The sequence below is a fragment of the Rhinopithecus bieti genome, unplaced genomic scaffold (genome assembly GCF_001698545.2).
Source record: "Rhinopithecus bieti isolate Rb0 unplaced genomic scaffold, ASM169854v2 scaffold_13317, whole genome shotgun sequence".
In the NCBI taxonomy this organism is placed as follows: domain Eukaryota; kingdom Metazoa; phylum Chordata; class Mammalia; order Primates; family Cercopithecidae; genus Rhinopithecus; species Rhinopithecus bieti.
Genome location: NW_016807516.1, coordinates 1,144,541 through 1,164,995, shown reverse-complemented (window position 1 = coordinate 1,164,995; position 20,455 = coordinate 1,144,541). Strand labels below are relative to the sequence as shown.

The 20,455-nt window shown below is 48.9% G+C and overlaps 1 protein-coding gene across 1 annotated transcript in view; it reads right to left on the bottom strand.

Moving 5' to 3' along the window:
• Positions 1–517: 517 nt before the first annotated feature.
• Positions 518–20,455, bottom strand: part of SNAP29 (synaptosome associated protein 29) — a 30,343-nt gene continuing 10,405 nt past the window's right edge. The window contains exons 2-5 of the mRNA XM_017882576.1: positions 17,834–18,030; positions 7,391–7,476; positions 4,995–5,093; positions 518–814 (exon numbers count right to left, since the gene is read on the bottom strand). Coding sequence (XP_017738065.1) covers positions 657–814; positions 4,995–5,093; positions 7,391–7,476; positions 17,834–18,030 — 540 coding nt within the window. The 3' untranslated portion in view covers positions 518–656. The remainder of the gene's footprint in view (positions 815–4,994; positions 5,094–7,390; positions 7,477–17,833; positions 18,031–20,455) is intronic.

Here is a 20,455-nt window from a genome sequence, read left to right as displayed (position 1 = left end):
CCACCTACTAAAATACATGCCAAGGATGGGGGGCTGGAGGGAAGCGGGGACATCAGAAAACAAAAGAGCAACATGGCACACTCCATTTCCCATTCTAACACTGATCCTTTCCCAGAGGATGAATCGCAGATGTGTTCAGTGTGTGAGGAGGTGTGTGTGTGAATGTGGGTGTGTGTGTGAATGATGACTCCTAAACAAAGGTGTGGGAAGGACCCTCCTCCACCAAACGACTGGCTCACACACCTCCTTAACGCTCTGACTCATGGGAAGGCTTGGGAATGAGAAATAGAGGCTTGTGGCTGCAAGACTGAAAATTCTGTCCACATCTGTCCACATACTCACTAAAGTGAGAAATGCAACTCTTCTTATTCCAGCACGGTAAGCAAATGCCCAAGATATGCAGGGCCAGGCTACTGTGCTCAGACAAAAACTCTAATAAGCATTTTGCTGGAAGAACTTGGTGAGGTGTTAACCCTAGGAAAATGTGGGACAAACACTTCCTTATAATGGCAAAAACGTCTTAAGACCTACTCTATTATATCATTTGCAAACACACATTAATTTACATACTAAAATAGTAAATGAAATTTCTTGGAAGTTCAAAAAAAGCTCTTTTAAATCTTTTCATCACAATAGAGTAAAAATCCGTCTTGTCTTCAGAGTTGTCGAACTTTTCTTTCTGTGCTTTTTATGTTGACATCTAACTTGTCCACTTTGGTTGTCAGCCGGTCAAGAATGTCATCTTGCTCCTCAATTTCCGTCTGCATCCCCAGGGCTATGTCCTTCAGACGGCCCAGTCCCATGGACAGCTCATCTGTGCGAGGAGGAAATGACATGCAGGCATGAGCAAACACAGTCACCACACCTGCAAATGCTTCCTGATGGTGTGGGTAAGGGGGAGAGACAGGCTGAGGGATCTGCGTTGCCTGGTGGGGCTGCACCCACTGCAGAGATGAGTCTTGACTTAACTGATTCTGTCACGGTGAAGAGTAAAGCCTCTTTCCCAGGTTTGTGACTGTGTGTGTGTGTGTGTGTGTGTCTTTGTGCACACCGGGGGTAGGGAGATATGCCCAGGGCTGCTTTCTGCCTTTTTACTGAGAACAGCAGCCAGGAAAGAGCCAGAGGGGAGGGAGAAGAAGAGGTAGTGCTGTGTAAGCCTTCTTACTTGCAAGATTAAATATAAAACACTAAGAGAAAAAGGATCAGGATACACAAATGCTTAGCACTGGTACCACAAATCTAAGCAAAATCATTTTTTTTTTTTTTTGTGAGACAGAGTCTTGCTCTATCGCCCAGGCTGGAGTGTAGTGCCATGATCTTGGCTCACTGCAACCTTCGCCTCCCGGGTTAAGCGATTCTTCTGCTTCAGCCTCCCAAGTAGCTGGAACTACAGGCATGCGCCACCACACCCGCCAAATTTCTTTTGTATTTTTAGTAGAGATGGGGTTTTACCATATTGGCCAGGCTGGTCTCGAACTCCTTACCTTGTGATCCGTCTGCCTTGGCCTCCCAAAGTGCTAGGATTACAGGCATGAGCCACTGCACCTGGCCAAAATCAGTTTTTTTAAAAAGGTACTCTTGGCCGGGCACAGTGGCTCACACCTTTGTAAGTGATCTTGTATTCACAAAGTGTGGGATTACAAAGTGTACTGTAATCCCAGCACTCTGAAAGGCCGAGGCAGGTGGATCGTGTGAGGTCGGGAGTTTGAGGCCCGCCTGGCCAACATGGTGAAACCCTGTCTCTACTAAAAATACAAAAATTAGCCGGATGTGGTGGTGCATGCTTGTATTCCCTGTTACTTGGGGGGCTGAGGCAGGAGAATCACTTGAACCTGAGAAGAGGAGGTTGCAGTAAGCTGAGATCAATGCACTGCACTCTAACCTGGGCAATAGAGCAAGACTCCATCTCAAAAAATAAAATAAAAAGACAGGCTGAGTGTGGTGGCTCATGCCTGTAATCCCAGCACTTTGGGAGGCCAAGGTGGGTGGATCACTTGAGGTCAGGAGATCGAGACCATCCTGGCTAACATGGTGAAACCCCATCTCTACTAAAAATACAAAAATTAGCCAGGCGTGGTAGCACACACCTGTAATCCCAGCTACTCGGGAGGCTGAGGCATGAGAATCGCTTGAACCCAGGAGGCAGAGGCTACAGTAAGCTGAGATCGCGCCACTGCACTCCAGCCTGGGTGATAGAGTAAAACTCTCAGAAAGAAATTAAAAAAAAAAAAAATTAAAATAAATAAACAAATAAATAAATAAAAATATTGTCTTCAGGTCAGGCACAGTGGCTCATGCTTGTAATCCCAGCACTCTGCGAGGCCAAGGTGGGAGGATCACTTGAGCCTAGGAGTTGCGAGACCAGCCTGGGCAACAAAGTGAGACTCCATCTCTAAAAAAAAAAAGAAAAGAAAAGAAAAGAAAACAGTGTAATTTAAAAATTTTTAAAAAAGATAGTATTCAGCTCTTTGCTTCTTAAGCTTACTGAAACTCATGGCCTCGTGCTCCATGGACAGTAGAATCTGTGGTTGCCTCAGGCCTCAGGAGGAAGCTCACTGGCAGCCAGGGCAGCAAAGGATAAGCAAACAGAGAGGCTGAGATAAAATGTGTGATAATGTAAAGCCACCAGGCCAGGGCACTGGAGTCCAGAGAGCTTGCCTGAGTTCCTGAAATAGCAGGGAGCGTGTGTTAAGATGGGAAGAGTGTGAACAAAGGCAACATCCCCTGCCCCACCAGAGTGGCCTGGCCTGAACTGTGTCAGCAGGGCCGGAGGGCTGAGCTCTGAACCAGCCACCCGCCCTTCTGCCAGGGCCCACCTCCTACTTTAGACTGCGTCCTACCGGGACCTGCCCAGCTGCAAGTCCACAGTGCCAACTGTGCACCCTCAGCACCCCTAGTGGTGGGCAGTACTCAGCGCTTCTTCCTGCCTCTCTGAATTCAGTATCTTTCCTCAGAGTCCCTTCTCCCACTTCCTGCCAGCAGGCACCAACCATACCACTAGCCCTAACCACTCCCTTTCTCCTGGTGAAGGACAAAGGGCTTTTACGCCTCTCTGGGTTTCTCTGGAGTGGTTAGATCTGGGTAGACACACCTTCTGCCTTAGAGAAGTCTTTGGCTCTGGAGGACAGAGTTCCGGGCATAGAAGGAAGTGGCAGCTGTCTGGGGCTTCCCAGACAGCAAGCAGGAGCAAATGTGTGCACAGACACTCCATGTGCATCTTCATGGGTTTCAGTTTTGCCTCCCACTAGATACCTTTACAGCAGGGGAGGATTTTATTATTTGTTCTCTCCACTTTGCCAGCTCCTAACAGGGGCTGGGAGACTGAGAGGGTGACCCAGGTCACCACGGGGGAGATTTCTGTTCATGGAGTAGCGTAAGAGGAGGCAGTAAATCTGAGACACTACTTAGAATAAACTCACAGAACTGCCCACAGGCCAACACCTACTTGAACTTCAAGTAACTGACTTTTCCATTCAAAAAATAATCACTGGCTGGGCGCGGTGGCTCATGCCTGTAATCCCAGCACTTTGGGAGGCCGAGGCAGGCGGGAGTTTGAGACCAGCCTGACTAACAAGGAGAAACCTCATCTCTACTAAAAACACAAAATTAGCCGGGCATGGTGGTGCATTCCTGTAATCCCAGCTACTCGGGAGGCTGAGGCAGGAGAATCGCTTGAACTCAGGAGGCTGAGGTTGCGGTGAACAGAGATTGCGCCACTGCACTGCAGCCTGGGCAACAAAAGTGAACGCCGTCTCAAAACAAAACTAAACGAAACAAAACAAAACAAAACCAAACCACTAAGTGCTTGCCTGCTGGGCCCCAAGAACAAAGTAGTGACAAAATGGAAACACTCCCATGCTGTCCTGGAATCTACGTTCTGATTGGGAATACAGCAGGCAAACCAGCAGATACACAATCACAAACGGCCAGGGCAGCCCCCTGGAAACACAAGGGTCCTGAGAGACAGGGAGAGGAGACCACGCTAATGCAAGACTGACAGAAAGAGAAGAAGCCAGCCTGTAGAGAGTTGGGGGAGCTCATCCAGGCAGATAGGGGCCATGAGGCAGAAAGAACTCACATCAGAAATCCCACATGAGCCTGCAGGTGATGAGAGCAGAAGGGACCAGGGCAGGCAAAGAGAACCTGGACTGCACTGTGAGTGTGTGGGGTTCCATGAGAGAGTTCTGGAAGAATATACCCCTCATTTCTTCTTCTTCTTCTTTTTTTTTTTTTTAGATGGAGTTTCACTCTTGTTGCCCAGGTTGGACTGCAATGGTGCTCTCTTGGCTCACTGCAACCTACACCTCTCGGGTTCAAGTGATTCTCCTGCCTCAGCCTCCTGAGTAGCTGGGACTACAGGCACCAGCCACCACGCTCAGCTAATTTTTGTATTTTTAGTAGAGACAGGGTTTCACCATGTTGGTTAGGCTGGTCTTGAACTCCTGACCTCAGGTGATCCACCTGCCTTGGCCTACCAAAATGCTGGGATTACAGGCGTGAGCCACTGTGCCTGGCCCCCTGCACACCCTTCTGTTTTGAAACATCATGCTGGAGGCTGTGTGGCCAAAGTGCCAATTGTAACACGAGTGCTAATTCCATCCCAGGCACTTTCTGGCTCAGGTAACCTTCCCACTGTTCTCAGAGGCAGCCAGTTTCACAAGGAGGAAAACAGGGCTCTGAGTGGCCAGGTGGGAAGGATGGAGTGAGCAGTCACGTCCAGGCTCCACTTTATCGCCTCTCAGGGACTCCTGGGTCCCTCGTGCTGTTCATGAAAGTGAGAGGTGGGGAGGGCTCAGTTGGGCTGGAAGTAGGAAATGGTGAGAAGTGGAGAGATTCCAGAGACAGTGAGGTGGCAAGATGGACCCGGCTTGGTGTGGGATGCGATGTGTGGGGAGGGAGCTGAAGCTGGGGGGTCCTCATGTAGGGGCTATGCTTGGCGTGAGCTGCCTGAAGGAACAGAAGCTTACAGAAGCTGGTGTGGCGCTCAGTCTTACCTAGGTTGCTGTCGATCTTCTGGTGATAGGCTCGAAGGTGTGGGTTCTTTGGGTAAGCATCGGTACTCACAGCAGAACCAGCCCCTCTGGGGACAGGGTCTAAGTTTAGAAGGAAACACCAGGAGAGTGGTTAATTGACATTGTTCAAATGCTGCTTCACAAACCCAAAACAATTTCATCTGGAAAATGGGTGGAAGGAATGAAAGGTTGGTTCTGAGGCTATCCAGAGGGATGAGGGAGGAGCACAGTGCAGGTTCATGGGCCAGGAGAGATGCTTCCACAGGGTAGGGGATGGTTCCCACTTTCCCTCAGTCCTTGGGAGATCAAAGACCCTCAAACTAAGGGTCACCTACTCAGACCCTGGTGCACCAGCTCAGGAAAGACACGAGTCACACAAGTGACAATACACAGTGGAACTGCAATAATGCAAAACTACACAGTCTGTGGACAAAGTCTAAAAATACAAATTGTTATGTTACATAAATGGAATTATGGGTAATTTTGTTTCTTTCCAAAATTTATCTCTACACTATATTTTCACTTGAAACAAATAAGAAAAAAAAAAAAAAAAAGAAATGTTAAATAATGCACATTTGCCACAAGAAATCTTCCTTGAACCCTAGTTTCTTCTTTTTTAAAATTATCTTTCTTGGCTTGAATGAACTTCAGTTTCTAAATACACACAGAAAAGCCCTGTCATCCCAGTTTATCTCCTTTAGGGAAACATCACTTTCTAGAGTTAGCATATTTCCTCCAGCACCAACCAACTGAAACCATTCTGCAAACTGTGCCGATTTTTTTTTCCAGTCTTTTAATATATACGACACAAATGGAAACTCTTTAATTCCTTAAAATTGTGTCTTGGGTGCAGTGTCTTGTGCCACTTCTCCAGGTTGTAATAAGGCTGATTTTCCCAGCCCTTGCCTTTCAATTTACACTCACTTCCTCCACTTGCCTTTCCAGACTGAACTGTGCTGATAATGTCTCTCCTGCTCCCCGCTCTTCCTCCATCTGGTCTCTCCAGCTGCATCAACCACAACCATGGTGGGTTCCAGAGCTTCCATGGTGTATCGTTTTCTTGAAGGCAGCACAGTTTAAGCCTTTGGTTTCTAGCACCAATTTCAATGTACCCTGGCTGTTGGGGGGCCTATAGAGGAGGCCCCAGGAGCCCTAAATTCCTTTCCAGATAAGGGATATTTCTGGACCTATCACTTGATAGAAGTGGAATGATTTGACCAACACTCACTGTCTTGCACACCTTGTCCATGTGGCTGCTGCTCCTCCTGCTTGGGCTGGAGGCTGTATTAGCCCCTCACTGATGCTGTGACAAATGACCACAAACTTGTCTTACGGTTCTGGAGGTCAGAAGTCCAACATGGGTCTCACTGGGCTGAGTCGGGGTGTCCTCAGGGTTGCACTCCTTCTGGAGCTCTTGGGAAGAATCTAATTCCTCACCTTTTGCAGTTTCTAGAGTTCACTTGTGTACCTTGGCAGGTGGGCTCCTTTCTCCATCTTCAAGGCCAGCAACATCTTCAGATCTCTGAGTCTGCCACTCTCTCTTCTGCTTCTCTTTCCACTTAAAAGGGACCTTTGTGATGACACTGGACCCAACTGGACAACCCACGATAATCTCCCCATCTTGCTGATTAGCAATTGTAACTCCATCTGCAACTGTAATTCCGCCTTTGCCATATAACCTAACAGACTCACGGGGTCTGGGGATTAGGACGTGGACAGCTATTTACCAAGGGGTTTTTCTGCAGTCGCCTTTTTACTGCTGGAACAACTGAGAGTGACACAAACAGAAACCGATGATGGGCAGGCTTATTGTCTTTTTTGAGACAGAGTTTCACTCTTGTTGCCCAGGCTATAGTGCAGTGGCGTGATCTCAGCTCACTGCAACCTCTGCCTCCCAGGTATAAGTGATTCTCCTGTCTCAGCCTCCCAGGTAGCTTGGATTAGAGGCATATGCCACCACACTTGGCTAATTTTTTTGTGTTTAGTACAGATAGGGTTTCACCACGTTAGTCAGGCTGGTCGCAAACTCCTGACCTCAGGTGATTCACCTGGCTTGGCCTCCCAAAGTGCTGGGATTACAGGCGTGTATTATTGCACCAGGCTAGGCAAGCTCATTTTCAATGGAATGCAGGCCCTCACTTCCTTATTCTCCTCTCCATGGAGGGAGGGAGGGAGGAGCCCTACCATAAGGCACACCCCCAGCTCCCCAAGAGCATGCCAGGTCCGTAAGGCCCTTTGGCTAGCATGGGTGACGCTGGCAGCTGGGGCCCCTGCCCACCTCCCCCGAGAGGTTGCTACTGCCCCCTAAGGACCAATGCCAAACCCAGAGGTCTCCCCCCAGAATTCAAATGGGGCTGTGCACACAGGTATCCACTTACCTGTATCATCCAGCTTTCTAAGGTTTGGGTGGCTGGCCTGGTACTTTGCTTCCTGTTCTTTACTTGTACTTATGGCTTCTTTCAATCTTTGGATAAAAGTTTACAAAAAACGATTAAAAAGGAAAAATCCCTATGATAATGTTATCAGTATTTTCACATAATGCCTGTATGCCAAAAATCAAATGCTTCTTCTGTACCAAACTCCTTCTGACCAAAGTAGGGATTTCAACCGCTTCTCCTAGGAGCACAGCTGGCCAAGCAATAAGCTTACAAAGATCCCTGCCTCAGAAGTGTGGCAGCTAAGCCAGGTGTGGTGACTCATGCCTGTAATCCCAGCATTTTGAGAAACTGAGGTGGGAGAATTGCCTAAGCCCACGAGTGTGAGATCTGGGCAACATGAGACCTTGTCTTTACCAAGAAAAAAAAAAAAAGCAGTGTAGCATCGAGTTAGGTGGCCCTCTCTCAGGGAAACCAGGATTCCTAGGACCAGGCAGACGGAAAGCACATGGAACAACCAAACCGGTACTTTAGACCACAGTTAGCAAACAATGACCTGCCAACACATCTGGCTCACCTCCTGTTTTTGTATTGTTTCCCTGTTCTTTTTTTTTTTTGAGATGGAGTCTTGCTTTGTCACCCAGGCTGGAGTGCAGTGGCGTGATCTCTGCTCACTGCAACCTCTGCCTCTCGGGTTCAAGTGATTCTCCTGCCTTAGTCTCCTGAGTAGCTGGGATATTACAGTTATAGGCACGCGCCACCACGCCCAGCTGATTTCTGTATTTTCAGTAGAGACGGGGTTTCACCATGTTGGCCAGGCTGGTCTTGAACTCCTGATCTCAAGTGATCCACCCACCTCAGCCTCCCAAAGTGTTGGGATTACAGGCCTGAGCCACTGCGCCCGGCCCCAAGTTATTTTTATTGTGGTAAAATACACACAACAAAATTTCATGAGCAAAAAATGGCCTTAGAGATGACCGTCTGCACCTCAGATGACAAACTTAGAACCTCAAGAGTTTCATTCTTCTCATTAGTGCACTTACATTACCAAAATACTGTATTCAACTATTACTGTTTTTGTTGTTGTTGTTTGAAATAGGGTCTCCCTCTCTCACCAAGTTTGGAGTACAATGGCGCAAACACTGAAGATTCTTTTTTTTTTGAGACAGAGTCTCACTCTGTTGCCCAGGCTGGAGTGCAGTGGTGCGATCTCAGCTCACTGCAAGCTCCGCCTCCCAGGTTCACGCCATTCTCCTGCCTCAGCCTCCTGAGTAGCTGGGACTACAGGTGCCCACCACCGCGCGCGGCTAATTTTTTTTGTATTTTTAGTAGAGACGGGGTTTCACCATGGTCTCGATCTCCTGACCTTGTGATCCGCCCGCCTCGGCCTCCCAAAGTGCTGGGATTACAGGCGTGAGCCACCACGCCCGGCAACACTGAAGATTCTAACTCCTAGGCTCCTGATTCTCCCACCTCAGCCTCCCGGGTAGCTGAGACCACAGGCACTCACCACCCTGCCTAACTTTTTTTTTTTTTCTCAAATTTTTGGAGACAGAGTCTCGCTCTGTCACCTAGGCTGGAGTGCAATGGCGCAGTCTCAGCTCACTGCAGCCTCTGTCTCCGAGGTTCAAGTGATTCTCCTGCCTTAGGGTCCCGAGTAGCTGGGATTACAGGCCCCCACCACCACGCCTGGCTATTTTTTGTATTTTTAGTAGAGACAAGGTTTCACCATGTTGGCCAGGCTGGTCACGAACCTCAGGTGATCCGCCTGCCTCAGCCTCCCTAAGTTCTGGGGTTACAGGCATAAGCCACTGTGCCTGGCCAATTATTTAATTTATTTTTTATTTTTTATTTTTGAGACAGAGTCTTGCTCTGTTGCCCAGGCTGGAGTGCAGTGGTGTGATCTCGACTCACTGCAATCTCCACCTCCCAGGTTCAAGCTATTCTTCTGCCTCAGCCTCCTGAGTAGCTGGGATTACAGGTGCCTGCTCAAGTGATTCTCTGGCCTCAGCTTCCAAAAGTGCCAGGATTACAGGCATGAGGCATGAGCCACTGTGTCCAGCCTATTACCTTTTTTTTTCTGTTTTGAGACGGAGTCTCGCTCTATAGCCCAGGCTGGAGTGCAGTGGCGCCATCTTGGCTCACTGCAAGCTCCGCCTCCCAGGTTCACACCATTGTCCTGCCTCAGCCTCCCAAGTAGCCGGGACTACAGGCGCCCGCCACCATGCCCGGCTAATAGTTTGTATTTTTAGGGGAGACGGGGTTTCACTGTGTTAGCCAGGATGGTCTCGATCTCCTGACCTCGTGATTCGCCCGCCTAAGCCTCCCAAAGTGCTGGGATTACAGGCGTGAGCCACTGTGCCTGGCCACTGTTTTTCTATTTTAAATTTTGTCACTAAAAAGTGGTGAAAATATGTTTTTTTCTCATCATGTAAGTCCCTATATCTTTGATTTTGCTCCGTGGCCTAGTTTGCTGACTCTGGCTGTAGACAGGGACAGCTCTTGCAACTCAAAGTCATTTAGACTAGGCCTGATGCCCTGCTGATCCCCGACATTCTGCTGAGCCCCCTAAGGTGTGGCAGGTGCCTCCAGCTGGGAGCTGTGCCTCCTCAACAGGCTGCTCTTCTCTATCTCAACAGCAGCCTGACTACTTTGCCAGCCAATCTGGGAACCAGGGTTACTCGCAATTTTTGCCCTCCTCCTACACAGTGCTACTCCCAGCAATCCAGGCAAAACAAATGTCCTCTTGATCTCCTAAACCCTAGGTAGCCCAGAAACCCAGTCTCTCCTTCTGCCTTGCCTTTCTCTCTTTTTTTTTTTTTTTTTTTGAGACAGAGTCTTGCTCTGTCGCCCAGGCTGGAGTGCAGTGGTGCAATCTTGGCTGACTGCAAGCTCCACCTCCCGGGTTCATGCCATTCTCTTGCCTCAGCCTCCCGAATAGCTGGGACTACAGGCACGCACCACCATGCCCGGCTAATTTTTTGTATCTTTAGTAGAGATGGGGTTTCACCGTATTAGCCAGGATGGTCTCGATTTCCTGACCTTGTGATCTGCCCGCCTCGGTCTCCCAAAGTGCTGGGATTACAGGTTTGAGCCACCACGCCCGGCCTGCCTTGCCTTTCTTTACCTTTAACAAGGATTATGGCAATGCTTCTCAATTCAATCCCCTCCCTTCCAATCCTTACTCCCCATGGGTGCTGGGCATCTTTCTAAAGCAATACTGGCAAGCACCTCTTCAGTTAAAGTCTTTAACGACTCCCAACTTGCAAGAGCAAATCCAGACTCCTGCAAACTAAGGATTTTGCAGGTCCAGGGCTCCAGTTATGGGTAGAATACAGCAGAGCCTCGTGAATCGAAGAATTCACGAGAGTTCTGGAGAGAACACTCCAGAATTTCACCCCATGGAAGCTGTGACTGAAAGTCTAGAACACAAAACTGGTTCCTCTAAGCACCACTGTGGGCTGTGCATTGCCAGGCTGGGAGTAGGAGGAGATGCTTGGCTTCTGACTCTGCCTGGCCACCTCTCAGCCTGCACATCTCAACGCTGGCTTTATTCTTTCCATGTGCCATCACATACGTACTGGTAATACATAAATGAGGAAAACATGGTTTCTTTGTGAAAAATGGCTCCCCCACAAAAAAACCAATTTCTTTTTTTTTTTCTTTTTTGAGATGGAGTCTTGCTCTGTCTCCCAGGCTGGAGTGCAGTGGCACAATCTCAGCTCACCACAACCTCCACCTCCTGGGTTTAAGCAATTCTCTTGCCTCAGCCTCCTGAGTAGCTGGGATTATAGGTGAGTGCCACTATGCCTGGCTAATTTTGTTTTTCAGATGGAGTTTTGCTCTTGTTGCCCAGGCTGGAGTACAATGGTGCAATCTCGGCTCACTGCAACCTCTGTCTCCCAAGTTCAAGCAATTCTCCTGCCTCAGCCTCCCAAGTAGCTGATATTACAGGCATGCGCCACCTTGCTTGGCTCATTTTGTATTTTTAGTAGAGACAGGGTTTCTCCATGTTGGTCAGGCTGGTCTCGAACTCCCAACCTCAGGGGAGCCACCCTCCTTGGCCTCCCAAAGTGCTGGGATTACAGGTGTGAGTCACCGCGCCAGGCCTGATTTTTGTTATTTTTAGTAGAGACAGGGTTTCACCATGTTGGCCAGGCTGGTCTCAATTGCCTGATTTGTGATCCACCCACCTCAACCTCCCAAAGTGCCGGGATTATAGGTGTTAGCCACCGTGCCCGGCCAAGAAAGCCAATTACCAGGGAGAGTGAGAGAAGTGATAAGTAGGTTTAAGAGACGGTGATTCCTGGTCAGAAACCAAGTCTTCAATAAATTAGAGAATTTCAAATTAGGGGTGCATCTGTGACAGGAACGCATGAGCTGTAAGTGAAATGAGAACAAGCAGCTTGGAAAGCTGTCATCAAGGACAAATAGGGCTTCCCAAGAGATGAAACTTCAGAGAAGGCCGAAGGGTTTGTGTGATAATGATGTACACAGGAAATGCATGACTGAATATAAGTTTGATTAGGAGAAACTTATTTTAAAAGTTTTTGAGGCCGAGGTGGGTGAATCACGAGGTTAGGAGATTGAGACCCTCCTGGCTAACATGGTGAAACCCGATCTCTACTTAAAATACAAAAAAAATTTAGCCAGGCATGGTGGCGGGCGCCTGTAGTCCCAGCTACTCAGGAGGCTGAGGCAGGAGAATGACGTGAACCCGGGAGGCGGAGCTTGCAGTAAGCTGAGACTGTGCCAATGCGCTCCTGGGTGATAGAACGAGACTCCGTCTCAAAAAAAAAAAAAAAAAAAGCTTTTAAGTGGGCCAGGCACGGAGGCTCATGCCTGCAATGCAAGCACTTTGGGAGGCTGAGGTGGGAGCATCAGTCGAGCCTAGGAGGTCGAGATCAACCTGGGAGACATAGTGAGACCTTGTTTCTACAAAATATACGAAAATTAGCCGTACTTGGTGGCCCACACCTATAGTCCCAGCTACTTGGGAGGCAGAGGTGGGAGGGTTGCTGGAGCCTGGGAGGTGGAGGAGGCAGTGAGCAGATTGCACCACTGCACTCCAGCCTGGGTGACAGAGACCCTGTCTCAAAAAAAAAAAAAAGATTCTAAGTGACAGTATTCCTGCATTTATGGATTAAAGGTTTTGATAGGATCACAGAAATTTTACTCACAATTTACTGCATTTATTTATTTTTTCTTTTTTGAGATGGAGTCTCCCTCTGTTGCCCAGGCTAGAACGCAGTGGTGTGATCTCGGCTCACTGCAACCTCCACCTCCCAGGTTCATGCCATTCTCCTGCCTCAGCCTCCCGAGCAGCTGGGACTACAGGCACCCACCACTACGCCTGGCTAATTTCTTGTATTTTTAGTAGAGACAGGGTTTCACCGTGTTAGCCAGGATGGCCTCGATCTCCTGACCTCATAATCCACCCACCTTGGCGTCTCAAAGTGCTGGGATTACAGGCGTGAGCCACCGCGCTTGGCCCCTTTTCGTTTTTCTTTTTTGTTGTCCATGTAGATACGACTACAGGCGTGTATCACCATGCCCAGCTTTAAAAAATTTTTATGTTTGTGGAGACAGGATCTTGCTATGTTGCCCAGGCTGGTCTCGAACTCCTGGCCCCAAGTGATCATCCCGCCTCAGTCTTCTAAAATGTTGGGATAACAGGCGTGAGCCACCGTGCCTGGCCCTGCTTGGCCCTTGAAATGGCCAACAACTTCCTTCATACTGGCTTCCCCTGTGCTTTGTCTGCCATGTGTCTGCACCAAGCCCCTCCTTCAACTGGTGGGTTCCTTCAAAACCTTCACCTTCTGCAAAGTCAGGTCCTTTGTGCAGCCTTCCTCTGTCCCCAGGGCCAACCTCCCTCTCCTCTGGGTTCCCACTGCATCCCTGTGGACTGTCTGCCTCCTCCCTATCTTCCAACAGACAGACTGCATTCCTGCAACTTCTGCTCCCACAGAACTGCAGAGCGTGGGTGAAAGTTTTGCTTTCTTGAATTTACTAAGAGATGGCAAGAATGCTACAACTGACTGGGGCTAATCTAGGGGCAGGCCAGGCAGGGTACATGACTTTGGGGACCTTGATAGGAACTTATGAGCTTTAAGTGGAAATGAGAATAAGCGGCTTGGAAAGCTGTCAGCAAGGACAAACAGGGCTTCCCAAGAGACAAAGCCCACCTCACTGAAATAACCATGGCTGCCTCACTGATGGAAGCCTTTGTTGGGAAGCCCTTGAGTTTTCAAGATGTTCCAAAAAAAGAAAACTGCCCCTGGAGCCACAGGACTTTCATGGCTTTCATAGATACGTTCAGGGATGTAGGGGCCTCCAAGAGCCCCAGAAGCAGCCTTTGTGAAGAGGTATGTAGGATGTGGAAGTGTGTGAAAGGGTGCTAGTCACAAACCTGCCAGCTTCCCACTCCTCCAAGGGCTCACTCTGCTCCTGAGTTTGTACACGGAGAATGTCTTAGACCAAAACAAATGAACATCCTACCTTCTCCTACGGCAATTAAATGTGGCCAAAGATTAGGATATAAAACATCTTTCTGATGTATATTGGAAAAACAATAACAACAACAACAACAACAACAACAACAAAAACAAGCAACAACTAGAATTGGAGGAAAATGGCAGATGTTTAAAATTAGGGTTGAGCTGGAGAACCCAGAATGGTGATTATGGCTGAGCCAAAAAAACAAACCAACCCTCACAACCTTAGCTAGTGCTTCCCCAGGGCACTCACTGAGGCCTGCAGGTTCCCAGGGCCAACTCTGCAAGGTCCTTTCTGCAGTTTTTTTTTTTTTTTTTGAGACGAGGTATCACTCTGTCACCCAGGCTGGAGTACACTGGTACAATCATGGCTCACTGCAGCCTCAACCTCCCTGGGTTCAGGTGATCCTCCTACCTATGCCAAAAGGTCGGGTCCACCTCAGCTGCCTCAGTAGCTGGGACCACAGGCACGTACCACCACGTCCGGCTAATTTTCGTGTGTGTGTGTGTGTGTGTGTGTGTGTTTTTGAGACAGAGTCTCACTGCTACTCAGGCTGAGGTGCAGTGGTGCAATCTCTGCTCACTACAACCTCTGCCTCCCAGGCTTAAGGGATTCTCCTGCCTCAGCCTCCCAAGTAGCTGGGACTACAGGCCGCACTGCCACGCCTGGCTAATTTTTGTATTTTTAGGAGAGACGGGGTTTCACCATGTTGGCCGGGCTGGTCTCACATTCCTGAGCTCAAATGATCCACCCGCCTCGGCCTCCCAAAGTGCTGGGATTATAGGCCTGAACCACCATGCCCAACTTCATTTTTGTGTTTTCCTATAAAGACGGGGTTTTGTCATGTTGCTCAGGCTGGGATCAAGTGATCCGCCTGCCTCAGTCTCTCAAACTGCTGGGATTACAGGCATGAGCCACCATGCCTGAACCTCTCCGTAAGTCTGATGGCTTCACCTGCCTGTGCCTGTTCTTTCTGCTATCACCGCCAGCTTTGTTACCTACACTGGATTCTCCCCAGCCCCACTCTGAGTTTGAAGTAGTTATCTAATTTCTTCCCTACCACACCCTACATCTTGTTCTGGGTGGTGGCCACACTAGTGTACACAGGTTCACAGTTACTGGCTCTCCACTTAAGATGCATGCATTTTACTGTACCTTAGTAATGTGTTAAAAAAAATTGCTCTGCAGTTAGGTGTGGTGGCTCATGCCTGTGATCCTAGCACTTTCGGAGGCCGAGGTGGGAGGGCTGCTTGAGGCCAGGAGTTCAAGACCAACCTGGCCAACACAGCAAGACCTCATCTCTTAAAAAATAAATAAATAAAATGAAAAAGAAAAGTTCCACATTACAGAATTAAAACAAAAAGAGAGGCTAGATGTGGTGGCTTACGACCATAATCCCAGCACTTTGGAAGGCTGAGGTGGGCGCATCATCTGAGGTCAAGAGTTCGAGACTAGCCTGGCCAACATGGAGAAACCCCGTCTCTCCTAAAAATACAAAACTTAGCCGGGCATGGTGGCACATGCCTGTAATCCCAGCTACTCGGGAGGCTGAGGCAAGAGAATTGCTTGAACCTGGGAAATGGAGGTTTCAGTGAGCTGAGATGGTGCCACTGCACTCCAGCCTGGGCAACAGTGTGAGACTCTGTCCAAAAAAAAAAAAAAAAAAAAGCTGGGCACGGTGGCTCACACCAGTAATCCCAGCACTTTAGGAGGCTGAGGCAGGTGGATCACCTGAGGTTAGGAGTTTGAGATCAGACTGGCCAACATGGTGAAACCCCGTCTCTACTAAAAATACAAAAATTAGGCCGGGCACGGTGGCTCACGCCTGTAATCCCAGCACTTTGGGAGGCCGAGGTGGGCAGATCACGAGGTCAGGAGATCAAGACCATCCTGGGTAACACGGTGAAACCCTGTCTCTACTAAAAATACAAAAAAATTAGCTGGGTGTGGTGGTGGGCGCCTGTAGTCCCAGCTACTCGGGAGGCTGAGGCAGGAGAATGGCGTGAACCTGGGAGGCGGAGCTTGCAGTGAGCCAAGATCACACCACTGCACTCCAGCCTGGGCGACAGCCAGACTCCATCTCAAAAAACAAGAATTAGTCAGGCATGGTGTGGGCACCTGTAATCCCAGCTACTTGGGAGGCTGAGGCAGGAGAATCGCTTGAACCTGGGAGGCAGAGGTTGTGGTGAGCCGAGATTGCGCCTTTGCATTCCAGCCTGGGCAAGAAGGGCGAAACTCTGTGTCAAAAAAAAAAAATAAGTAAAACAAAAAATAAACAAACAAAACAGAGAGAGAGAGAAAGAGAGAGAGAGAGATGGTTATGGAACCCGAGTTATAATATCAAACATTTTTTCTGGGTTAAATGGAAGAAAAAGGCTATCAAAACCAAAAGAATACTATGGTTACAACTATAAAATTAATGAATAAGGGGAAAATGAAATTTTCTGTTTTGTGTTGTGGTACGTATAGATTGTCTGTAATATGGCTATGCTGTTTTAATAATAAAACAGACACAATGGTCTGAAATACAAACAGTAGTTATCTATTTTAGCAGAAACTCCATTCCTTTATCCTGGAACATGTAACACTGAAGTCTACCAAAATCTCATGTATGATTTTTTTTTTTTTTTTTTTTTTGAGACGGAGTCTCGCTCTGTCACCTAGGCTGGGGTGCAGTGGTGCAATCTCAGCTCACTGCAAGCTCTGCCTCCTGGGTTCATGCCATTCTCCTGCCTCAGCCTCCCGAGTAGCTGGGACTACAGGCGACCACCACCACGCCCAGCTAATTTTTTGTATTTTTAGTAAAGATGGGGTTTCACCATGTTAGCCAGGATGGTCTCGATTTCCTGACCTTGTGATGTGCCTGCCTCGGCGTCCCAAAGTGCTGGGATTACAGGCATGAGCCACTGTGCCCAGCCCCCAATCTCATGTATGATTTTATATTTTGAGCCAAAACCTGTGGAAAGCAACTTCTATCTTTAAAATTTTAATTATCTATTTTTTTTTAGAGACAGGGAGACTCTGTCACTGAGGCTGTAGTGCACTGGCACCATCATAGCTTCCTCTAGTCTCTAACACCTAGGCTAAAGCAATCCTTCCACCGCAGTCTCCCCTGTAGCTGGGACTATAGGCACATGCCATCATGTCTGGCTAATTTTGTTTTCTTTAGTTTTATAGAGACGAGTCTTTGCTATGCTGTCTAGGCTGGTCTCAAACAGTCCTCCCACCTCAGCCTCTGAAAGTATGGGATTTTACAGATAGGCCACTGAGCTCAGCCTTGTAATTTTAAAATGAAAATCAATGGGTGAATTGGATTAGATATGACAGATTTAGACATAAAGATTCTTTTTTTTTTTTTAAAGAGAGGGCCTCCCTCTGTAGCTCAGGTTGGAGTGAAGTAGCACCATTACCGCTCACTGCAGCCTTGACCTCCAGGCCTCATGTGATCCTCTTACCTTAGCCTCCTGAGGAGCTGCGACTACAGGTGCGCACCACAATGCTTGGGTAATTTTTGTAAAGACTGGGGTCCCACTATGTTGTCCAGGCTGGTCTTGAACTCCTGGACTTAAGTAATCCACTCACTTTGGCAACCCAAAGTTTCGGGATTACAGGTGTGAGCCACTGCACCCAGCCCTAAAGACTTTTTAAAGGAAAAATTATGTGAAGTGAATCACATTTGTACTGATTACGCTGAGGTGAACACCCTCTCTTTCAAAGTAGTGGGGTCACAATTATTGGAGAAGCAGTTGACAGATTACACGTCAATCAAGTGAACATGGGAACAGGGAAGAACAGTTCCTGGTTTCACAATGTTTGAGGACAAATATCCTGATGAGTAACTTAAAGGTTGCTGGATCCCTTCAAGACACTGACGTGGACTGAAAGTATTGGTCATTTGCACTAATCCCCACTTCTGCTCCTTTATACCCAGATGGTAGAAGACACACTCACCTGCTGTTGGGCTGGGAGGCGAGGGTGCCATTCTGTTCAGGTGGGGTCTCTGCTGGTTTGGATTTGAAGTAATTGACGAGCCCCCCAAACACGCTCTTAATGCTATTGATGTGTTTCTGGCTGATCTTCAAATCTTGGTCCATCTTGTCCACCATCTTCTCTGTGCGCTCCAGGACTCCTCGCTGACGGACGAGCTCCTGGGGAAACCGAGAAGCGGTGGTATTATAGCTTTCTGTGACTCTCCCCTAGGGCAGTCAAGGACCACATGGAGCAGCCACTTCATAAACTCTCAGTGGGCACATCTGGAGACGGGTACTATGATCTGTGAGGGGCACACTACCCTTTCCAACAACACGTTCCTTTGCCTCTCCCTCCCTGCCCTACCTCTGCTTGCTTTCCTCATTTGTTCATGAGACCCTTTTCCTGAGAGGCTGGTTCATGGCACTACGTTAAGATGCATAGCAGAGGCCTGGCGCAGTGGCTCACGCCCATAATCCCAGCACTTTGGGAGGCTGAGATGGGCAGATCACGAGGTCAGGAGTTCAAGCCCAGCCTGGCCAACATGGTGAAACCCCTGTCTACTAAAAATACAAAAAGTAGCCAGCTGTGGTGGTGGGTGCCTGTAATCCCAGCCACTCGGGAGGCTGAGGCAGGAGAATCACTTCAACCTGGGAGGAGGAGGTTGCAGTGAGCCGAGATTGTGCCACAGCACTCCAGCCCGGGCAACACAGCAAGACTCCATCTCGATGCTGGGGGGAGCGGGTAAGATGGATGGCAATGTGCCTGTGAAACTCCATTCCTTTATCCTGGTCTAGGATAAAGTCTAGGGCGCGAACTGGAAGCAGATTCTCTCTAGCCCACCAATTCTGGGAACCCTCACGGGCTTGGGCCTGGCACTGCCCCCTGGACTTTGGTTCTTATATTCTTCCTTTATGAAGTTCCCACTTTAGGAGTTCCCACTGGGCCACCTGAGCCTCCTGGCCATGGTCAAATCCTCAAATTCTATTTCAGGGACCAGTGTCCCTTCTGGTCCTATTAATGTCTGACTCTAGCCCATCTGCAATTCCAGCTTTAAAACCTGTTAACATGGGTGACCCTGTCCCAGGGCCTTTGTACACACCACTGTCTCTGCCTGTAATGTTTTCCATCCGGATACTTACATGGCTCAGCCTCTCATCCCTCATCCAGTTAGGGTCTCCTCTCAAAGGCCACTCTCTTAGAGGCCTTCCCAGACATCTTCCCTAAAGGAGAACTCCTCCCTTCCAACCACCAACCCTCTTCTCCACATCCTTTTCTGTTTTATTTTGAGATGGAGTCTCACTCTGTCATCCAGGCTGGAGTGCAGTGGCATATTAGCTCACTGCAACCTCTGCCTCCTGTGTTCAGGCGATTCTCCTGCCTCAGTCTCCAGAGTAGCTGGGATTCCAGGCGCCGCCACCACGCGTAGCTAATTTTTTGTATTTTTGGTAGAGACAGGGTTTTACCATGTTTGGCCCAGTGGTCTTGAACTCCTGACATCAGGTGATTCACCTGCCTCGGCCTCCCAAAGTGCTGGGATTACAGGTATGAGCCACTGCACCCAGCCTCTCTTTTCTTCACAGCATATGAGCTCCAGGGGGCAGGGACTTGCTCTGTTCACAGATAAGTCTCTGCAAATCTGCCCAGTGGAGACGTGAGTGATGCTCTGTGGCCACGGTGGCAGCCTGATGGTCCCTCCAGAGCTGAAGGTTCTGGTTGTGGATATACATCCACCACAACACCAACACTACCACTTTCCTTTATTTATGACAAACTTGGCGGCCAGGCGCGGTGGCTCAAGCCTGTAATCCCAGCACTTTGGGAGGCCGAGACGGGCGGATCACAAGGTCAGGAGATTGAGACCATCCTGGCGAATACGGTGAAACCCCGTCTCTACTAAAAAATACAAAACACTAGCCGGGCGAGGTGGCGGGCGCCTGTAGTCCCAGCTACTCGGGAGGCTGAGGCAGGAGAATGGCGTAAACCTGGGAGGCGGAGCTTGCAGTGAGCTGAGATCCGGCCACTGCACTCCAGCCTAGGCGACAGAGCGAGACTCCGTCTCAAAAAAAAAAAAACAACAAAAAAAACAAACTTGCTTCAGTCCCTGGTTCAGAACTGATCTACAGCTGCGGCCCATCTGTTGAGCTGCCTTTCCAGCCAGAAGGCTCTCAAGCTCCTTTTTCCTACTCTGTCAGGCAGCCTCTGCCCTCAGCTGCCTTCCTCTGAATCTGTTATCCACGCATCACCCTATGGCTTAGCAATTACACTAACTATGCAAATACTTTTTTTTTTCTTTGAGACCGAGTCTCGCTCTGTCACCCAGGGTGGAGTGCAGTGGTGCAATCTCGGCTCACTGAAAGCTCCGCCTCCTGGGTTCACACCATTCTCCTCCCTCAGTCTCTCGAATAGCTGGGACTACAGGCGCCCGCCAACACGCCCGGCTAATTTTTTGTATTTCTTTTTAGTAGAGATGGGGTTTCACTGTGTTGGCCAGGACGGTCTCGATCTCCTGACCTTGTGATCTGCCCGCCTCGGCCTCCCAAAGTGCTGGGATTACAGGCGTGAGTCACCACGCCCGGCCGCAAATGTTTTTTAGATATATTC